At 43.2% G+C, this 20,031-nt stretch overlaps 1 protein-coding gene across 8 annotated transcripts in view; it reads right to left on the bottom strand.

The window, feature by feature from the left end:
* The window catches only part of LOC144597234 (alpha-actinin-1), a 197,119-nt gene that overhangs the window by 11,571 nt on the left and 165,517 nt on the right, over window positions 1-20,031 (bottom strand). For 6 of the 8 annotated variants that reach the window (XM_078406285.1, XM_078406291.1, XM_078406283.1 and 3 more), the window contains exons 13-19: window positions 18,307-18,415; window positions 14,897-15,037; window positions 9,983-10,165; window positions 8,365-8,499; window positions 6,384-6,563; window positions 3,189-3,335; window positions 340-420 (exon numbers count right to left, since the gene is read on the bottom strand). In XM_078406285.1, coding sequence (XP_078262411.1) covers window positions 340-420; window positions 3,189-3,335; window positions 6,384-6,563; window positions 8,365-8,499; window positions 9,983-10,165; window positions 14,897-15,037; window positions 18,307-18,415 — 976 coding nt within the window. The remainder of the gene's footprint in view (window positions 1-339; window positions 421-3,188; window positions 3,336-6,383; window positions 6,564-8,364; window positions 8,500-9,982; window positions 10,166-14,896; window positions 15,038-18,306; window positions 18,416-20,031) is intronic. The other 2 variants (XM_078406287.1, XM_078406286.1) reach the window with 1 other exon arrangement.

A 20,031-nucleotide genomic window follows, 5' to 3' on the forward strand; every position in this document is an offset into this window, starting at 1 on the left:
GACAGAGTGAAAGAGCATCAGGATACGAGGGAGAAAGAGATAGCAATATCAAGTGGAAAAACATGTCAATGATGAATCAAAGTGGAAAACACAAAACGAAGGGAGATTACAACAGATGGATAGCATACAGAATGTTTCAAATAAGACAGGTTCAAAGTCGTAAGCAATTTGGAGAAAATAGTCAATTGAAAAGGAAGACAAATTACAAAGGAGAATTCATCGTAGACAGAGAGAAACAGCAAGATCAACACAGATAACAAAAGAGAAAAAAAAACACAAGTTTAGTTAATTCAACGCAGGTCACTGGAGTACTTCACAGCATTTGCTAGCAATCAATACCTGTGCGTCATTTCCAATATCGTACCCCAAGCTGATGAGACAGGCTTGGAATTCCTCTGCTCCAAGTGTGCCAGAGTGATCCTGGGTTAGGCATTGCCACGTGGGATGCCATGCATGGTGACCGAGGCAGCAGTTGTTGGGTGAGGGGTCAGGGATAGAGTGAATAGTTGTGCGTGCAAAGGATAAATGGGGAAGGGAAGAGATCATGCAAGTGAAAAGAGGAAAACAAAGTGCATAAAATTAGATATTGCAACTGTCTAAACATCATGGTTCCAAATGATACAGTTTCATATCCAGACTACCAGACAGATGCACTCCCGGTAGGTTGTCTGACAGGAACCAAAATTAACAAATGACTTGGTGGCACAGTGGCTTAGCAGTAGAGTTGCTGCTTTACAGCGCCAGAGACCTGGGTTCAATCCCATCTGCAGGGATTTTATACGTTCTCCCTATGAATGTGTGGGTTTTCTATGAGTGCTCCGGTTTTCTCCCACACTCCAAAGACATACAGGTTTGTAGGTTAATTGGCTTCAGTAAAAAATTGCAAATTGTCCCTAGTGTGTATGATAGTGCTAGTGTACAGGGTGATCGCTGGTGAGCATAGACTCGGTGGGCCAAGGGGCCTGGACCCATGCTGCGTCTCTACAGTCTAAAGACTCCCTCTTAATTACAAGAGATTAATTGGGCAGGTATCCAAATCAACTTAATATTAAAAGTTAGAATTAATTTCTAAAAGATATGATGATTACATTACATGCAACAGCACTGCTGACATTTCCAAATTTCCTCACAATGACCTCTCTCAAGCAGAGAGAGGTAAGTAAGCAAGCCTGTATGGGCTGCTGCAGTCCATCGGGAACAAAACGGCCCACATAATCAGTACAAATGGATTAAATTGGCAGCGTTGGCAACATGACCATATCCCAGTAAATAATTCAAATTGCTTTTCACTCCTGCTTACAAACACAGTGGAAAGATCGGATGGTGACATGGTGTTGAATTTTTAGGATCACATTTCCTTACTGAAGTAATCACAATCCACGTTTATCAGGCTTTGGTTTGGAGTGTGGGCGAGGAGGAATGGAGATAAAACCTTTGAAGGAAGCAATTGAACTGTTCGTCTGCATCACCCAGGCTCATTCCCTGAGTAACGAAGAGGATGACTGGGAGTTCGACTGGGAGTAGTAGTCCTTTTGATTTAGGGAGAGCTATCTGTGTGAGATCCAAGTTCTCATTGCATTTTCTTTGGTGAAAGAAGAGGAAAAAGTACAGAAAATTGAAACAATTAACAATGCATCTTTGAGACCCCCTCACTTCACAGAACAATGGTTCTGCATACCCAGAGCTTTAGTACAATTTGGAAAGTTCCATGGGATACACCAGACAGAAACGGGCCATTTGGCCCAATCAGTCCGTGCTGGTCATTTTGCTTCCCTTGAGCTTCTTCAAGGTACCGAATAAAAATAATGTGATTTCTAAACTGTGCCTGGTCTCCCTTTGATCTCATTTTACTACAGTCAATGATTGTTAATATTGATTCCTGTCAAATCCATGACATTAGAAAGAACAGCATTTAAACAAAAATATTCAGAAGTACCTTAAAATAAACAATAATCAATATAATTCAACAAAGCTGCACGTCCAAGAGTGGACGCACCATTTAATGCAGCGACACACAGTGCTCAGGATAAGGGTATGCAGTGACAGGCAGGCAGGCAGGTTTGGTGAGAGGTGGAAGATAAAATATTCAACTCCTTAAACGCAATGGTGTTTAGTAAACAAACCATTCAATCCATATTTTTCACACACGGTTCTGATTTCTTAAACGTGCAATATTAAATACATCTTTTATGGCAATTACACTGCAAAGTTAAAATTGAGAAAATTACCTAATGTCCAGGTAATTTAAAGAGTAAATACAATGGTTAGCAGAATGTTAACATGTGTTGTGTTGTGCTAGAGATGATTGCACCTTTAAGAACCAATCTTGCACTAGGATACATTATCTAATTTTAATAAGTTATATAGCACACCCATTGTGCAATTAACTTTTATTTTCTTCTAAGCTCATGCACCACCTGTGAATTTCCATCTCCATGGTGCCTAACAGTTGCTAAAAGGTGAGCCAGCAATCACTCTCCCTTTCTTGCAGCTTGAGTTTCCAGCACTAGCATTGCTGAACTGCTGAACTGCTATTCAGTTCTCAGAGGCACGTTACGTGGGCATGTAAAAATGACTCATTGCTAAAACATAAATGACCCTAAATCCCTCAAGGTTGGGTTAAATGGCGATTTTATTCCCACGCATCACTGCAATAGACACAGGGCATGCAAGTCTTACACATGGGGAGTGGGCCTGGGAGATCTCTTGAAGATTAAGTACAGTTCGTGGAAAATGATCCCCAACCTTTAGGATAGAAGGAAGGTGAGAGATTTAGGTCAGGAAAAAAGCATTCTGAAGGAGCATCCTTTAACATTAGATAGACACAAAAAGCTGGAGTAACTCAGCGGGACAGGCAACATCTCTGGAGAGAAGGAATGGGTGACGTTTCGGGTCCAGACCCTTCTTCAGACTGGTTAGGGATATGGGAAACGAGAGATATAGAACAATGAATGTAAGATATGCAAAAAGGTAATGATGATAAAGGAAACAGGCCATTGTAAACTGTTTGTAGGGTGAAAATGAGAAACTAGTGCAACTTGGGTGGGGGAGGGATAGAGAGAGAGGGAATGCTGAAGTGAGAGAAATCAATATTCATACCACTGGGCTGCAAGCAATCTCAGCTAAAATAATAAGAATGAATTTCACTGATAAAAGCACACCCACAACAAATCAAGCCATTGTCTTACCCTGTCAAAGTGGTTAAAGGAGGCCCGGAACTCATTCATCTGTTCCTGGCTGATGCCCTTGGCATCCCTGGTCAGGATCTGGTTCTCAATTTCATTGATTGTCCTGGCAATGGTTGTGAGCAACTGTTCCCAACCCACCCGGATGTGCTGAAACAAAGAGAAGGAAGTCAGGGAAATCAGTGCACTTGCTTAATGCAATCTCCATCATATTCTCCCCGCACTCTCGTGGCAACCTTGATTAGATCTGCAACAAAACAAGGTGTTTAGTGCCATGTCAAACTCAAGGAGCTGGCTTATCTCCAGTAACGGTTGCTAACATGGTCAGAGGACGAGGATGCAATAAGGGTTACGTGTGCTCAAAACCACAAACAACATCGCACCGTCAGCAGCTCCAGGTACAACCATTCACATTTCAAGTGAAAGCAAAGAGCTGTAAATACACAGCGGGGCAGGTTGCATTCTGTGAGAAAAACAGAGTTAACATTTCAAGTTAATGACCCTTCATTAGAACTTGAGAAGTTCTCATGGAATGTTATCTCATCTTCTCTCTCCATAGATGCTGCCTGACTTGCTAAGTATTTCCAACACTCTTTGTTTTTATTTCAAATTTCTTTTTATTTCGGGCTTTGACTTTCAATTCCCATTTTAGACCTGTTCACTCTACCAATGTTCATTCTGACTCAATTATAATTTTACTTTCACTAATGGTACTAATTAATGTGATATAATCTTAGGGGGCTAGCAATTTCAGAAAACAGATTAATTCCTCACACTGTTGCTTTTAAACGTGCCCACCATGGCAGCGACACAAATATTACTATTGTAAATAAGATAAGTATTATTAGTGAATAATAAGATCTCAAAAGTGAAGAGTGGTGATTCACAATCAGTGTATAAAACAAGAGGTCTATCCATCAGAGTTAAATAACATGGCAGGGCCCTGGGGAGTGTCGTAGAGAAGAAGGATCTAGGAATGCGGGTACATAGTTCCTTGAAAGTGGCATCACAGGGAGATAGGGTGGTTAAGAAGGCTTTTGGTACATTGGCCTTCATCACTCAGGTTATTACGTATAGAAATTGGGATGTGATCTTTCAGTTCTACAATATGTTGGCGAGGCCACATTTGGAGTATTGTGTTTGGTTTTGATCATCTTGTTAAAGTAAGGATGTTGTTAAGGTGCAAAAAGTGCAGAGAAGATTCGCAACGATGTTGCCAAGACTTGAGGGCCTGAGGCATAGGGAGAGGTTGGGTAGGCTAGGACTTTATTCCTTGGAGCGCAGGAAGATGAAGAATGATCTTATAGAGGTGTGTAAAATCATGAAGGACATAGATAGGGTGAATGCATAGTCTTTTATCCAGATTAGGGGAATCAAGAACCAGAGGACATAGGTGAACCAGAGGGTTCACTAGGAACCTAAGGGGCAACATTTTCACACAGAGGGTGGTGGGTTTATGAAACAAGTTGCTAGAGGAGGTAGTTAAAGCAGGTTCTATAACAACATTTAAGACATTTGGACAGGTACTTGGATGGGAAATGTTTAGAGGGATATGGGCCAAATGCGGGCAGGTGGGACTAGTGTAAATGGGGGATCTTGGTCTGTATGGGCAAGTTGGGCCGAAGGGCCTGTCGTCATACTGTATGACTCTAATTAATGAGCTAATCGTTCCTTATTTTGAAAAAATGTTTTTAAATATCTCTTAGAAAAAATATTGTGGTAGATTTCTACAGAAGAAATGCGATACATTATGTATTTTGTTTCATTAAGAGAAAATACCCCTTTGTTTAGCGATTCCTAGTTGACATCATGCTGTTTATCTCAAATAAATATATTTGAATCGTTCTGCAATTTATTTCATTTCTAACAAGGCAAAGCCTTCTGCTTAAATAAAAATGCAGTTAATGGGAAATGACACGATCCATTTAAAGGGGGCCCAGGTAGCACGTGGGTGGTAACTAGCTATAAGGAACAAAGCGACTGCTTGCAGTCAAAGTATTCGCAAGTGCCTGCGCTGTATGGGCAGATTGCCATGCGACTGGCTTTATTTCCATAAGCTCTGCTCCTGATTTGCACAGAGATATTAGCATATGTGCTGTAAACAGAGTCAAACCATCGAGCCTTTGCGTTTATGAAGATCTGCATTGCAGAGACGAGGGTCAGCTGACCCCTGGATGGTGCTGGGGTTCCAGCCACTGGTGGAAGGGAAGGGTGCACAGACTGTGCTCAGTGCCCTTATCGTTTATAGGTATGAACTGGATCAAGGAAAAAGTGCCAGAAACACCAAAAGGGGAAGAGAACCAGTTCTTTCAGTAAACCCCAACACAAATATGGGTGGCACAGTGGCACAGTGGCACAGCGGTAGAGCTGCTATATCACAGTGCCAGAGACCCAGGTTTGATCCTGACCATGGGTGCTGTCTGCACGGAGTTTGTGCGTTCTCCCTGTGACCCCATGGGTTTTCTCGGGTGCTCTGGTTTCCTCCCACATTCCAAAGATGTGCAGGTTTCTAGGTTAATTGGCTTCTATAAATGTCCCCCCAGTTGTAGGTTGTGAAAGTGGGATAACATGGATGTGTGGGTGATCAATGGTCGGCTTGGTTACTGAGAGTTGTGGACTCCATTGACTCCATCTGCACTTCACGCTGCCTCAGCAAGACCACCAGCATAATCAAGGATCAGTCTCACCCTGGTCTCTCCTTCAGAAATGTTAAAACACACAGCTCCAGATTCAGGAACAGTTTCTTCCCAGCTGTTATCTATCAGGCAACTGAAACATCCCATCACCAAGTGGAGAGTGGTCCTGATCTCCCATCTACCTCATTGGAGACTCTTGGACTATTTTTAATCCGACCTTACCTTACACTAAATGTTATTCTGCATCTGTACTCTGTGGACGGCTTGATTGTAATGTATAGCCTTTTTGCCGACTGGAAAGCACACAACAGACAAGCTATTCACTGTACCGTGGTACATGTGACAATAATAAATTAATAATAAATAATAAACCTCTGGAATCGGTGGATCGAACCGCCTGTTTCCATGCTGGATCTCTAAATTCCAAATATAAGACAAGGTTGTGAATCAGCAGCACACGGAGATTGTAAACACCTGAACATAAGCCATGGATGTATCAGCATTAAGATGGCAGCAATTCAGTAGAACTCAGTGCCACAATGGGTGCATGGAATGCTCTCACCTCCATTGTGTAGTTGGTGTGCTTGTTGTCAAAGATCAGTGCTTCTTGAATGAGCTGATGGTCTCCCTCCAGCTGATCAATCTTTGGTTTGTAGTTGACAATGCTCTTCTCATACTGTTGGAGGTGGTTCAGCTGATCTTCCAATGTGCCGTGCATCTCAATGGAAATACGGCCAATCTCCTGTAAACAGTTGGCAGAAGGGTGGTTGGTCAGTGTTGGGCGGTGAATGGCACTGCGGCACAGGCAAGGATAACACGGTAGCAGTAGAGGAAAGTAGCTTGCTCACAGCGCTGGAGAACGGGGTTCAATCCTGACCATGAGTGCTGTCTATGAGGAGCTTGCATGTTCTCCGTGACCTCGTCAAGTGCCTCACACATCCCAAAGATTGATAGGGTAATTGGCCTTTGCAACGTTGGTTCTAATGTAACAATGCTTCTAATGTGTAAGTGAGTGGTGGAATTTGGGCAGTTGACAAGAATGTGGGAAGAATTAAGAAAAAGGATCAATTGGTGCAAATGGGTAAATTGATGGTTAGCATGAAGTCGATGGGCTGAAGACCGTGTTCCTGTGCTGTATGACTTTATATTGCGTCTCTGACTTCTCGCCCGTGCAACATCTGGAGCTCAAACAGAGTTATAAATGCAACTCGATACGGAGGCCTAGACAGTCTAGATGGCTGCTTGTTGTGTTGTGCCAGACAATGATAAATATTTGTACTTACTCCTCCAACATGAGGCCACCAGCTGCTGCACATTTCAGTGCCATACTTTTATTTGCAATGGAACATAAGCTGTACATGCCCAATGCCAGGGCCATGGTTTGAGAGGAGGGAGGGGGTGAGGGGGTGGGAAAGGACTGGTGATCCAGAGCACGAGCACTGGAGCTGGGGCTTGGATAAGGAATGGAAATGACCAGGGCGGTGTCTCTAGAAAGGACTGGTGCCAAAGGGGCCGGGAGAGGGATTCATTTTCCAGGAGGATCATGGCCCGGAGATAGCAATCAGATAGGTGCTGGCATTCGGGAGGGGGGATGGGATGGTTGAAGAAGTGGAAAGAAAGAGGCTTCCATGCTGGCATTGGGGGAGTAGTTGTATTGGGCAAGAGAACTCTTGGTGGAAGCTGGCCGAAGACCTGGCAGAGGGTGCCAGCTTTGGGGGGGGGCATGGATCGTGTAAGACTGGGAACAAAACTGGAGGTCAGTGTGGGCTTGGCATTGCATGGGAGATTGCCTGGGATCCAAGGTGGGCGAGGGACTTGGTGTCTAAATCCAGTGATGTTAGTACAACATGGCTGTCTGGCGACAACTTATCCTGATTTCTATTTCAATACTCCAAGAAGAGTATGGCATGGGAAAGGACCCCTTTCCCATCCCATCAAATGCGCAGTTGAATTTCTGGAGTGATGCAATATGATTCAGAAATTACTGTTGTTGGGTTTCACTTCAGGCAAAGTCAATTGTGAAGGGCATAATACGAAAAAGCAAGGGAATAGATATGACACCCTGAATTTGCCCCCCCCCCCCTTCGTAACATGTGAACATAACCCTTGCATAGATGCAATTGGATCGCTAGAAGAATGTATTTCAGAACAAAGGAGAGGCCACTACACAGCTCTGAAGGATGTATTGTACAAAATGTGTCATGTGTTTTACACTCCACAGATCCAAAACATTCAGATTGAATATAAACTAGCATGGGAATACCAAGGGGATGCTGCATGTCAGAAGTGCATCTTGCGGACGAGATAGAGCCATTTCCCTGCCCTCTCTGCAAATATGAAAGATCCCTTAGCGCTCTTTAGAAAAGAGCAAGGACTGATATGCTGGCCATTAATAGGCACTTCCCACGACCAGCACTGCCATCAATACTGCAGATGTCAATATTGCTGCAATAATATATACTTTAATTATACAAACAATCATGTTTCTCATAACAGCACTGCCATAAAAACTGCAGTTGTGGTTTTGTGATGGCTGGAATTACCTCCATCTTTGTCTGAATCCAAGGGCCAATGACGTTGGCCTGTGTTGCAAACTGCTTCCGCAGTCTCTCATTGGACTGTTGCCGAGCATTCTCCTCCATCAGAACGTGGTCCCTTTGCGGTACCAATTGTCGAACCTGAAGTCAAAATGCAATTGTTACATAAGTAAACACATCTCGTTCTTTTAAAGCTCTGTCAGCATAAAATCCCAAGTACCCCAGAGGATCAATCTCAGATATTTTCCATTGGTTGGAATACAGGTTGTGAGGGAGGCCCTAACATTTTTGTTCCTGAATGAAAGTTAGGGTCATACAGCTTGGATACTTTTAGTGTGTCTTTTTTCAGTAATCTGATGAAATGCTTACCACATGATTCAAAATACAAGTAAATTGTGATAAGTTAAACAGAACTGGAATATGGGGAAGGAGGTTTAGCATGGTCCATTAAAGTATTGGCATCTGGCTCTCTCTTATCATGGCTTTCAATACGACAATCCAGCAGATTACAATAGTGTAAAGAATGCATTCTCAGCTGGGAGCAATCTCTCTGTTAGTTTGTTTCCTCAAAGAGATTAAATTCCAAGGTATAACAGCAGAGTTTGACACAGCAGACTTGGACAGCAGAGTAAAGGTACCACTGAGCTACACAGAGCCAGATTGCACTCAAAGCAAATGGCTGCTTGCATTTGGATTTTCCTCTCCTCCACCAGCACCCCCACCCAGTGGCCATGCAGCTCCCTTTCAGCCTTTGTCCGATGGTTGCCCTGCAAATGGTGGACAGACCCCAAGACTGCTCCTCCCAAGATGGCACCCAACCCAGGTGACTATTTGCGTGCAAGGCACAGATGTGGATCTGTAATCACATATTAAAATTGCTCCACACTCTTAAATCTCTATTCCTACAGCAACATTTCTTCTATACACTGTAAATGACTTGATGTAATCATGTATTGTCTTTCCGCTGACTGGATAGCACGCAACACAAGCTTTTCACTGTACCTCAGTACACGTGATAATAAGCTCAAATGAACTGAATCATCATGCACCCTGCTGCAGCCCCACCCTGATGAGCCCTTTAGCCCACCGAGTCCGCACCGACCAACAATTACCTGTTCTTTCCTACACACAAGAGGTAATTTACAGAAGCCAATGAACCTACAAACATTTAAAAAGGGGATTGAGCAACTAGATCTCCTCAACTTGGTCAAAAAGGCCCACTTCAAAATTTAATCACTACTCAACTCACTCCGACGTGCGCGAGATAACCACTTATGAGGTGTTTGCGCAGTAATCAACCAGAACCAGAAACCCACACATTTTCAGAGTGTGGGAGGAAAACGGAGCACCCAGAGAAATCCTCTGCACTCACAGGGAGAACCTAGAAAATCCCTAGAGAAAGTACCGGTAGTCAGGATCGAACAAGGGCCTCTGGCGCTGTAAGGCAGCAACTCTAATGCTGCTCCACCATGCCGCAGTGATTTCTTACCTTCTGAGTGCCTGCTCATTTGCTTATCACAATGCAAAATTTGCTGATAATCTTTGCAAATCAGGAAATATAATTTAACCAATAGTCTTGTTTTAGATACATGGCTGATTAATTCAGGAAATGTCCCGTTCTCACCTTTTCCCACTTGCCATTGATGTCCTGTGGACTGATGGCCGTGTAAGGGTTGCTACCAGCCACGTTGACATGGTAGGTCTGGACGATCTTTGACACCTCGTTATGAATCCCCAGGATAGCCTGGCGTTCACGATCTGCCTCAGGCAGAGTTGCTTTGAACTGCTCATGAGCTGTGATCAGTCCCTAGGGTATAGAAGGAAAGAATGCAACAGAAGGTTAGATATCACAGACAAAGTCACCTGCTTTCCTTGGAACTTAATCTGAACGAGAATGAATAGACGTAGAAACAAGGAAATGCAGATGCTGGTTTATACCAAGGATAGACACAAAGTGTTGGAGTAACTCAGTAGGTCAGGCAGCATTTTCTGGAGAGAAAGGGTGAGTGACGTTTCGGGTTGACACGAAATGTCAGAGTCTGAAGAAGGGTCCTGACCCGAAGTATCACCCATCCCTTTTCTCTAGACCTGCTGCCTGACCCGCTGAGTTACTCTGACACTTTGTGTCTATCCTCAGAATGAATAGAAAATTTGCACTTAAGCACTTCCAAAATATTCTCTTAAATTTGTGCCTGTCATCTATTTGTGCTGTAGTTGTGTCAGTCCCTCTGCAATTTGACTCCAAGCAGACAGGAAACTGTCGAGCTTTACCACTGAAGGGTCATTCAGTAATTCAGAGCCTGAGTGAAAGCTGAAGGGTCAGCCTATGTGGCACAGATTAAGGCAGAGATGGATAGATTCTTGATTAGTATGGGTGTCAGGGGTTATGAGGAGAAGGCAGGAGAATGGGGTCCAGAGAGTTAAAACAACCATGTTTGAATGGCGGAGTAGACTTGATGGGCCGAATGGCCTAATTCTGTTCCGAGAACTTATGACCTGATGACCTTTGCTTAGTATTTACACATTTAACATCCCCATGTCACTGGAATGTGACTGGGGAGGGTCCTGGCTGATGCTTCCCTTCACGTGCCCAGTGACTTCAGAGCAGCCGGAGTTGAGATGTGCTCTGTGCTGAGCTGGCCAGAACTGAACCTGCAGAACTTCTGAAATAATTGATGGGTAGTTGCCCCTTGTAAGTACGCATCTTGGCTAATGATAGAACTACCTGAAGAAGGGTCTCGACCCGAAACGTCACCCATTCCTTCTCTCCAGAGATGCTGCCTGTCTCGCTGAGTTATTCCAGCTTTTTGTGTCTATCTTTGGTTTAAACCTGCGTCTGCAGTTCCTTCTTAAACAATAGAACTACTTTAATCTAAAATAAGAAACTCAATCATCACAAGATATTACAGCGATGCAAATATAAACTTTAACTGTCTGCCAAGTTCTCCCCCACCCACAAGGTATGTTAAAACTCACTGGAATTGTTAATTGTAGGAAACTATTCAGAAGACTTTTCCTAATATAGTAAAGCATTTCACTAATCCAGTCATAGTTCTTTCTGCATTCCTAGAGAAATATTTCCTAGAGTATTGCAGCACTTGAAGATTTAAACAATGTGCATTCCTTGCTGGAGTAACTCAGCAGGACTGAGACTCAGCTTGTCTTGGGAGAAGGAATGGGTGACATTTTAGGTCGAGACGTCTGAAGAAGGGTCTTGACCCGAAACGTCACACATTCCTTCTCTCCAGAGTCTCAGTCCTGCTGAGTTACTCCAGCATTTTGTATCCATCTTCAGTTTAAACCAGCATCTGCAGTTCCTTCCTACACTGAAAATAAGCAGCCTGTTCTTCGCATTGTTGTATGGAGTTAGAAGCCCATTCTTGGCTGGTATTTGTGAACAGCCCATTGTCTGCTTAGATAGATAGCTTTATTTGTCATCCAATATTGGACGAAATTCGGTCACCCACAGTCCAACAATAAAAGCATTAAATATGCATTCAAATTACACAACCCCAAAACCCCCAAAACACAGTCCAACAATAAAAGATTGTGCCAAGCTACTACTTGAAGAGAAGACAATAAACATAAAATCAGCTAATTAGTGTTGCTCTACATCAATTCACTGTGCAGAAATAGCAACAGCATTACTTCAGAAGAAAAATCCATTAACCACAAAGAGCTTTGGGATGTCCTGTGGATGCAAAAGGTATGATTGAGATTTTTAAATAATGTTTCCTTTTAGGACAATCTACAGAAGCATTTCATGCTCAGGATAAAACGCGTGGCAATATTTCACTCCTGTGCAGTCTCCCCGGACTCTGCATGTTATGGAAATTGCAGGACAAATATACTTGTATTAAATGTCACTTTGTCTCCTTCTGAGTGGGTGTCTAGGGTTATAAGGAGAAGGCAGGAGAATGGGGTTGAGAGGGAAAGATAGATCAGGCATGATAGAATGGCAGAGTAGACTTGATGGGCCGAATGGCGTAATTCTGCTCCTGTCACTTATGAGCTTATTGGGAGAATCTATGTCAAATGCCATATGCTGCAGGAATAAGAAAGACAGCAACACCCAGAAGTGACGTTGGCTTCTTTTGAAGATCAGTCTGTGGAAACCCTGTAGATGGACACAAAGTGCTGGAGTAGGCAGCAGGACAGGCAGCATCCCTGTAGATGGACACAAAGTGCTGGAGTAGGCAGCAGGACAGGCAGCATCTCTGGAGATGGACACAAAGTGCTGGAGTAGGCAGCAGGACAGGCAGCATCTCTGGAGATGGACACAAAGTGCTGGAGTAGGCAGCATCTCTGGAGATGGACACAAAGTGCTGGAGTACGCAGCAGGACAGGCAGCATCTCTGGAGATGGACACAAAGTGCTGGAGTAGGCAGCATCTCTGTAGATGGACACAAAGTGCTGGAGTACGCAGCAGGACAGGCAGCATCTCTGGAGATGGACACAAAGTGCTGGAGTACGCAGCAGGACAGGCAGCATCTCTGGAGAAAAGGAATAGGTGACATTTCGGATCAAGACCCTTCTTCAGTCTGAGCAAGCCTGTAACCGAGATATTAAATTACTCCCTGGGGCACAGCTCATTCTCTCAGAGGTTCTCTTGGAGCAGTTTCTGGCTACATTAATTCAGACATAAATCCCAAAAGAGGGAAGGCTTTTGAGAGTGAGTTTCCTGGTCTTGCTTGTTAATGCAGGGGCATTTGTGGGGAAGGGGCCTTAGTGTGGTGTGTCTGACCTGCCTTTCCCAAGTCTGCTTAGGAAGGACCTGCAGATGCTCGTTTATACTGAAGATAGACACAAAATGCTGGAATAACTCAGCGGGTCAGGCAGCATCTCGGGAGAAAAGCACCTAGAGAGATGCTGCCTGACCTGCCGAGTGACTCCGGCATTTTGTGTCTATCTTTCCCATGTCTGTGGTGGCTTATGAGGAGTACAACCTCACCACCAGCTTCTTGAACCTACGTTTTCAATCAAATCAGGATGTGGAATTCAAGTTTCTTAAACAAATTAAATATGTAGGAAGGAACTGCAGATGCTGGTTGACACTGAAAATAAGACAGAAAATGCTGGAGTAGCTCAAAGGGTAAGGCAGCATCCCTGGAGAGAGGGGATGAGTGATGTTTTAAACATCCCCATTCCATCTCTCCAGAGATGCTGCCTGTCCCACTGAGTTACTCCAGCTTTTTGTGTCTATCTTCGGTTTAAACCAGCATCTGCAGTTCCTTCCTACACATAAGCATCTCTGAATGAGATGAAGTTTTGGGTCGGGACCCTTCTTCAGACAAAATAAATATATCTATTGCAGACACAAAATGCAGGAATAACTCAGTGGGACAGGCAGCATCTCTGGAGAGAAGGAATGGGTGACGTTTCGGGTCTTCAGTTTAAACCAGCATCCGCAGTTTTTTCCTAAACATACATATATCTATTGACGTCTTTAAAAAAACCGCATCATTTACTATTCAAATTAATCTTTGAGAGAGATTAACATCCGGAATTTGGACATGATTTGACAAAATTACATTCCAATTAGTTTAGAGATACAGTGCGGAAACAGGCCCTTCGACCCACCGAGTCCGTGCCGACCAGCGACCCCCCACACATTAACACTATCCTACACACACTAGGGACAATTTTCACATACTATAAGCCAATTCACCTACATATTTGTATGGCTTTGGAGTGTGGGAGGAAACCGAAGATCTCGTAGAAAACACACGGAGAAAATTATGTGATTTACACTTCGGGAAGTCAATTAAGAAAGAATGTCTTTTTTAAGTCTCCCTTCTCTTAGCAAAAAGTAAATCTATCATTTATTTTAAAAACATCAGTGAATATTCAATGTCTGATGAGATGGCAATGTGCAGACAGACATTAGGAATGTGCAGTGGGCAGAGAAACAGTTTGACAGACATCACTGGAGAGAGTTGGAAAGTGGAGTGATCATAACCAATCCTTGCTGGTATCAGCCCCGGTCCTCACAGGCCATATTAGCAAGAGACAACCCCCATGTGGTGATCTGACTATAGAGGAAACAATATCATTGAAAAATAATTAGATTTAGCCCAATAATGCAAGAGCAATGAGCATATGATTCTTTGAATGCAGATCTTATCAAAAAGGACTGCTACAGCATATTTAGCAGGTTAACTTTTTTTGTTTTAGCTTACATTAAACGTCTAAACGCTGCAATGTCGCATTGCTGGGGAAGTGGGAGTACTCTGCATCTTGGCACCATTTGACATAGCATGTCTGCTTTAACCAGACTGGCCGGATGATTACTGGAACATGTTACTGTGCACAGTGTCTTGGGTCAGAATCTGGCCTGGAAGCACTCAAATGGCGCCAAAACATGGCAGTGCCTGCATGTGTAAATAGGCAAAAACAATTTAACTGTTTGCACATTTGACAAATAAAGCACCATTGGTTTGTTCCATGCAGACTTAATCCTTGACAGTTTGGAGAAAAACTAATGTGATACAAAAAAAAAATATTTGCTTAGTCTGTGACCATAAAGGTTAATACACACCTGGATTTCCTCAATAGTATGGACAATGAAACTGTCCTGCAAGTCTTCCATTGCCCCCTCCATCCAGTTGTTGAAGGGGGCAGCCCTCTTTGCATATTCCAGATACAATTGGTCAATAGTTTCCAGGAGCTTCTCTGTCCTCTGAAATAAAATTCAAAATATATTCATTCACCAAACCAAAAGCATGTTTGCAGAATTAGTTAAAACACATGTTAAGTCTGAGCTTCATTGGTAGTCCATCCCCCTGGTAATACTACCCAAGGAACCGAGACAGACACCTGGGCTTTGATCGTCAGCATTCGTTAACTCGCCGATTATCCATTTCCCAAAGTTCTGGCTTAAAATATTTATTTTCAGAAAAGTTTACTGCTAACATTACATTTTCTGAATTCTGGTGCCTGGACACTGGTGTTTAGTTGATCTTGGATGTGCCATGCATTTGACAGGTTCTGGTTTTGAGCATCTCAAAAACAACATGCCAAAAACAATTTCTGTTCATCCATAATTAACCTTCTATCAAGTCACTCTGTCCACATTGCATCCAAAATAATGTGACTCATTTGCAGTGCATTTTCGATTTTCCAGATAATTCTTTCTCTTCGTCATCCTTACCTTTAGCCCACTAAGCCTTGGCTAATTCGGGTCCTTCAGAGCATGCAACACTGGTGCTAATGACCACCACTCTGATTTCTTCAATGGTTACACTCCAACATTTTGTTCTCTAGCCAAGAGCCCACAAAGGCTTGCTTCTCTTTGTCTGTTCTTCCAAAACATCCTTTTGCCTTCTTCCACTGACTAATCTTTGTCTCATTAATACTCCAAAAATGCAACCAAACTCCGACCCAACATTTGCAGTTAAAATTGTTTCCATATGTCTTTAATTTTTTTTTTTTGCACCAAAATCTTTGGTCTCCTTCAACCTGTTTTGACATTAACATGATGCTCAAATTAATCTCAAACAATAACTGGAGTTTTCACCTCTCCCTAATATTTATGCATTTGAAGGTGCAAAGATTCAAACTTTAAAATTATATAGTAATGTCACAGAAAAAAAACAAAGCTCCAACTATTTTGCAAATGTTTTTGTTGCAGCGATTCTTCAAGAACTCTTGCCTTGTCTCCTTTCAAATCTTCCTCATCTCTTTCAGTTGTTAGATGTCATCTTTCTTTCTTTTTCCTTTAAATCACTAAATATATCCAGTAACACTAAATAACAGCCCCCAATGTTCTTATTGAAAACACAAATCTATGGACACCTTCATTAGTTGATAGAAGTTTATTGTACCTGCTATTTGTGGGTACTTAATTTTTTTTTAGTTTTAGGGATACAGCGTGGAAACAGGCCCTTCGGCCCACCGAGTCCTCACCGACCAGCGATCACCCATACAAGAATTCTAACCTACAGATTAGGGACAATTTACATAAGCCAATTAACCTACAAAGCTACACATCTTTGGAATGTGGGAAGAAACCGGAGCACCCGGAGAAAACTCACACGGTCACAGGGAGAATGTGCAAACACTGTATAGAGAGCACCTGTAGGTAAGGGCCTGTCCCACTTAGGCGATTTTAAGGCGACTGCCGGCGACTTGGCTGTCGCCGAACGTTCGCTGGGGTGTCGCGGGCATGATCATGAGGAGTCTTCAATGAATCGTAGCGGATCTCGGCGCGTCGCGGAAAAATGTTCCAGATAGAAATTTCTCGGCGACAGCTGTCTTGTCGCCAGGTATCGTAGCTTATTGCGGGCGCTGTCGCATGCTGTCCCCAGGTTTGCTAGGTTGTCGCAGATGCATTTAGAAGCACATAATATTAAATTAAGAAGAGGCATTTGAAGATACCAGAAGATAGTTTTGTTTAACCAATTTATTTACCATCAGGACATTTGACAGGTAGATTGGAGGCGACAGTTTGACAGTCAGGTAAGCGTGGGAATTTTGCGATGTTTTCGAAGACGGTGTAATCTCTTACCCAGGTGCTAGTTTCACAAAAAAAGTAACTTGTATCGACCTGACTCGGCATTGTCGTGGTCATTGTCGTAGGGTAAAAGAAAATTTTGGCGATCTGCTTCGACTTTGACAGTCGCTGGCAGTCGCCTTAAAAATCGTGTAACTGGGACAGGACCTTCAGGATCGAACGGGGATCTTTGTCGCTGTGAGTCAGCAGCTTCACTCCTGCATCACTGTGCCACCTGGTACTGTTGGCATTGGAATTCCCATTCCAAGTTAAAAATAACTGCATTTGTGTTATTATCAAAACAATGGGAATGTACCAGGCCAGGAAAAGTGACCTTCACTTAAAATTTAATAAAGCCATTAAGCACTGATATAGGTATGGCCCTAATGTCGTCACGGTGCATGGAGATACCAACCTGCTGCAAACATTACAAGTTGTTTGTTCAACTTGCAATCAACTGAATAATTTGTCCTTTTATCTGCAAGCTTCTGTTGCTCCTCACCTGATTTTACCCTTGCATTCTGCATTATTCTTCTCTATCTGAAAGCAAGCTTGAAAGCAGCCCTAGAAGCTTAGTAACATATAGCAGGCCACGACTAGGTTATAAAGTCTATATGAACACCTTGTTCATTTCTGTAACAAAAGCTTGCAACAAACACCCAGTCCTTCACTAATAGCATTCACATGAGGTGCTCTTGTTGATTATAAATTTAATTAGTTGACTGGAATATCAGGAAATCAGTAACTGTATATCTAGTATGTTAATACATTGCAAGGATTAGTTGTGAACATGGAACCAAGTTCAAACAATTTCATGAAATCTCTGAAATTCTCCATTATCATAGATTGTAACCATACATGCGCAAGATCCACCACCAGAGGGCAGCAAAGGAACCCTTGGCTCCAGCTATTTTGTCTGATTCCTTTCAAAACATTCCTACATATTTTTAGCGTGCATCCTTTAACATTCAGCAATGCAAACAATGTAAAACAGCCCATTGAGGCAAACCTGGAATTGATTAAGTCCAGTCATGTCAGTACAGTCAAGATAATGGAGATTCCTATCTGTTCTTTAATCTGTCCTTATTATGAGCATTAACCAATTAATGACGCACAGCATAAAACAGTTGTATTCTTCGCTTCTAAACAGTAACACTCACAATTCAGTTGCATCATCAATTTTCTCCCACCTATTTTTTTTTTTTTTGATTTGAAAGGGAAACATAAAAGTTCAACTTTTAAAATAATTCAGCAATATGTCAGAAAACAAAATCAGTAAAGGGGAGGCCAGATCACCAGTTGCTGGAAAATCCGTTGGTGGACCTGACCTGTGTTCACTGAGCTAAATAAAGTCTGGCCTGTGCTTGGCAAACTCTGTACTACTGTCATGGTCTAGGCATTTCTTTTTCAGTAACATAAAACCATCTCCACAACAAACTGATTGAAGATGGACATACCTCCAAGGCATCTCTCCTCTTCTGGGTCAGGGCTCCCAGATTGTCCCATTGATCACAGATATTCTGACAATGCTCGTTCACACTTGGAGAGTCCCAGTAATCCAGCTCACTGTAAAAGTCAGGAGAAAAGATTGAAAGGAAGTGCACAGTCAGAGACACACGGTAACATCACCCCACTCACTTTGTACACGCCTGAAAGTGAAAGGCTATCGTATCAAGAAACTGTACCAGAACGTCGGAGTTTATTGCTGAAGCTACAAAGGGGAAATAATTTTATTTATATTGCACTTTGACACCCTAAGAATATCAATGATATCTTTGAAATGTTATCATTGTTGGAAAACAGGCAAGCAAAGCAGACGATTTCTACTCAGCATAACATCATTAGAAAATGAAACAAATTGCTGGATAACATTTGATGGCTGAACGATAAGTAATTTTAAGGTAAAAGAAGTAATTTGAGAGACAAGGAACTGCAGATGCTGGTATGCCAAAAAAAAAAGACAAGTGCTGGAATATCTCAGTGGATTAGGCAGCATCTGTGGAGAACATGGGTAGGAGGCGTTTTGGGTTGGGACCATTCTTTAGACTGATTATGGTGGAGGGTGTTGAAAGCTGGGTCTCTGGAGAACACAAACAGGTTACAATTCAGTCGGGGACCCTTCTTCAGACTGATTGTGGTTGGAGGGGGATCTATGGAGAACACAAATCGGTGATGTTTCAGGTTACCACCCTTCCCCATCTAGGAAGATTGGGCCTCCGTATACTGCCCCTGTCAGTGCAGCACTCCCCTTGAACAGACTGATTTGGCAGAGCACAACACATCTACAAACGTTGAGAGAAGGAATGGGTGACGTTTCGGGTAGAAACCCTTCTTCAGACGCTGAAGAAGGGTGTCGACCCGAAACGTCACCCATTCCTTCTCTCCAGAGATGCTGCCTGTCCCGCTGAGTTACTCCAGCTTTTCGTGTCTATCTTTGGTTTAAACCAGCGTCTGCAGTTCGTTCCTACACATCTACAAACCTCCTGAGCGTGGCCTGAACCCATGGCTGCCTTGCTCAGTGCCAGTGTTATCTGGCGAGGAATGGCTCAGCTTCAATATCAGACAAGCTGCCTTCGTTGGAACTTTGCCGGCGAGCTAGTGACAGATGCAGTCTGTAATGTGGTGCAGACTTGTGCAAGTGAAGGAATTCCTGTTTTGAACATTTGTGTCAAGTGCCATGCTGAGAAGTCTGCAATCAGATAAACCGCCACAGGCTAGGAGATGTGGAAGTCCATGTCCCAAAATAACCAGGATTCTTTCACCGAAGGCTGCTCTGCAAGTCGAGCGAGTGAACAATGTGGACTCTGCATGAGAACAGGGTCAGATGTCCTCTACTGAGGAGAAGCCAGACTACACTTGACATCGGCGATCATTTCGCTGAACACCTCCGCTCAGTACTCGTGTATAACGGCAAGACCAAGCGCAGGCTCGGCGATCGTTTCGCTGAAAACCTCCGCTCAGTGCACCTTAAACCACCTGATCTCCCAGTTGCTCAGCACTTTAACTCCCCCTCCCATTCCCAATCTGACCTTTCTGGTCTGGGCCTCCTCCATTGTCAGAGTGAGGCCCAGCGCAAATTGGAGGAACAGCACCTCATATTTTGCTTGGGTAGCTTACACCCCAGCGGTATGAACATTGACTTCTCTAACTTAAAATAGCCCTTGCTTTCCCTCTCTCTCCAT

Source organism: Rhinoraja longicauda, chromosome 10, assembly GCF_053455715.1.
Source record: "Rhinoraja longicauda isolate Sanriku21f chromosome 10, sRhiLon1.1, whole genome shotgun sequence".
NCBI classification, from domain to species: Eukaryota; Metazoa; Chordata; class Chondrichthyes; order Rajiformes; family Arhynchobatidae; genus Rhinoraja; species Rhinoraja longicauda.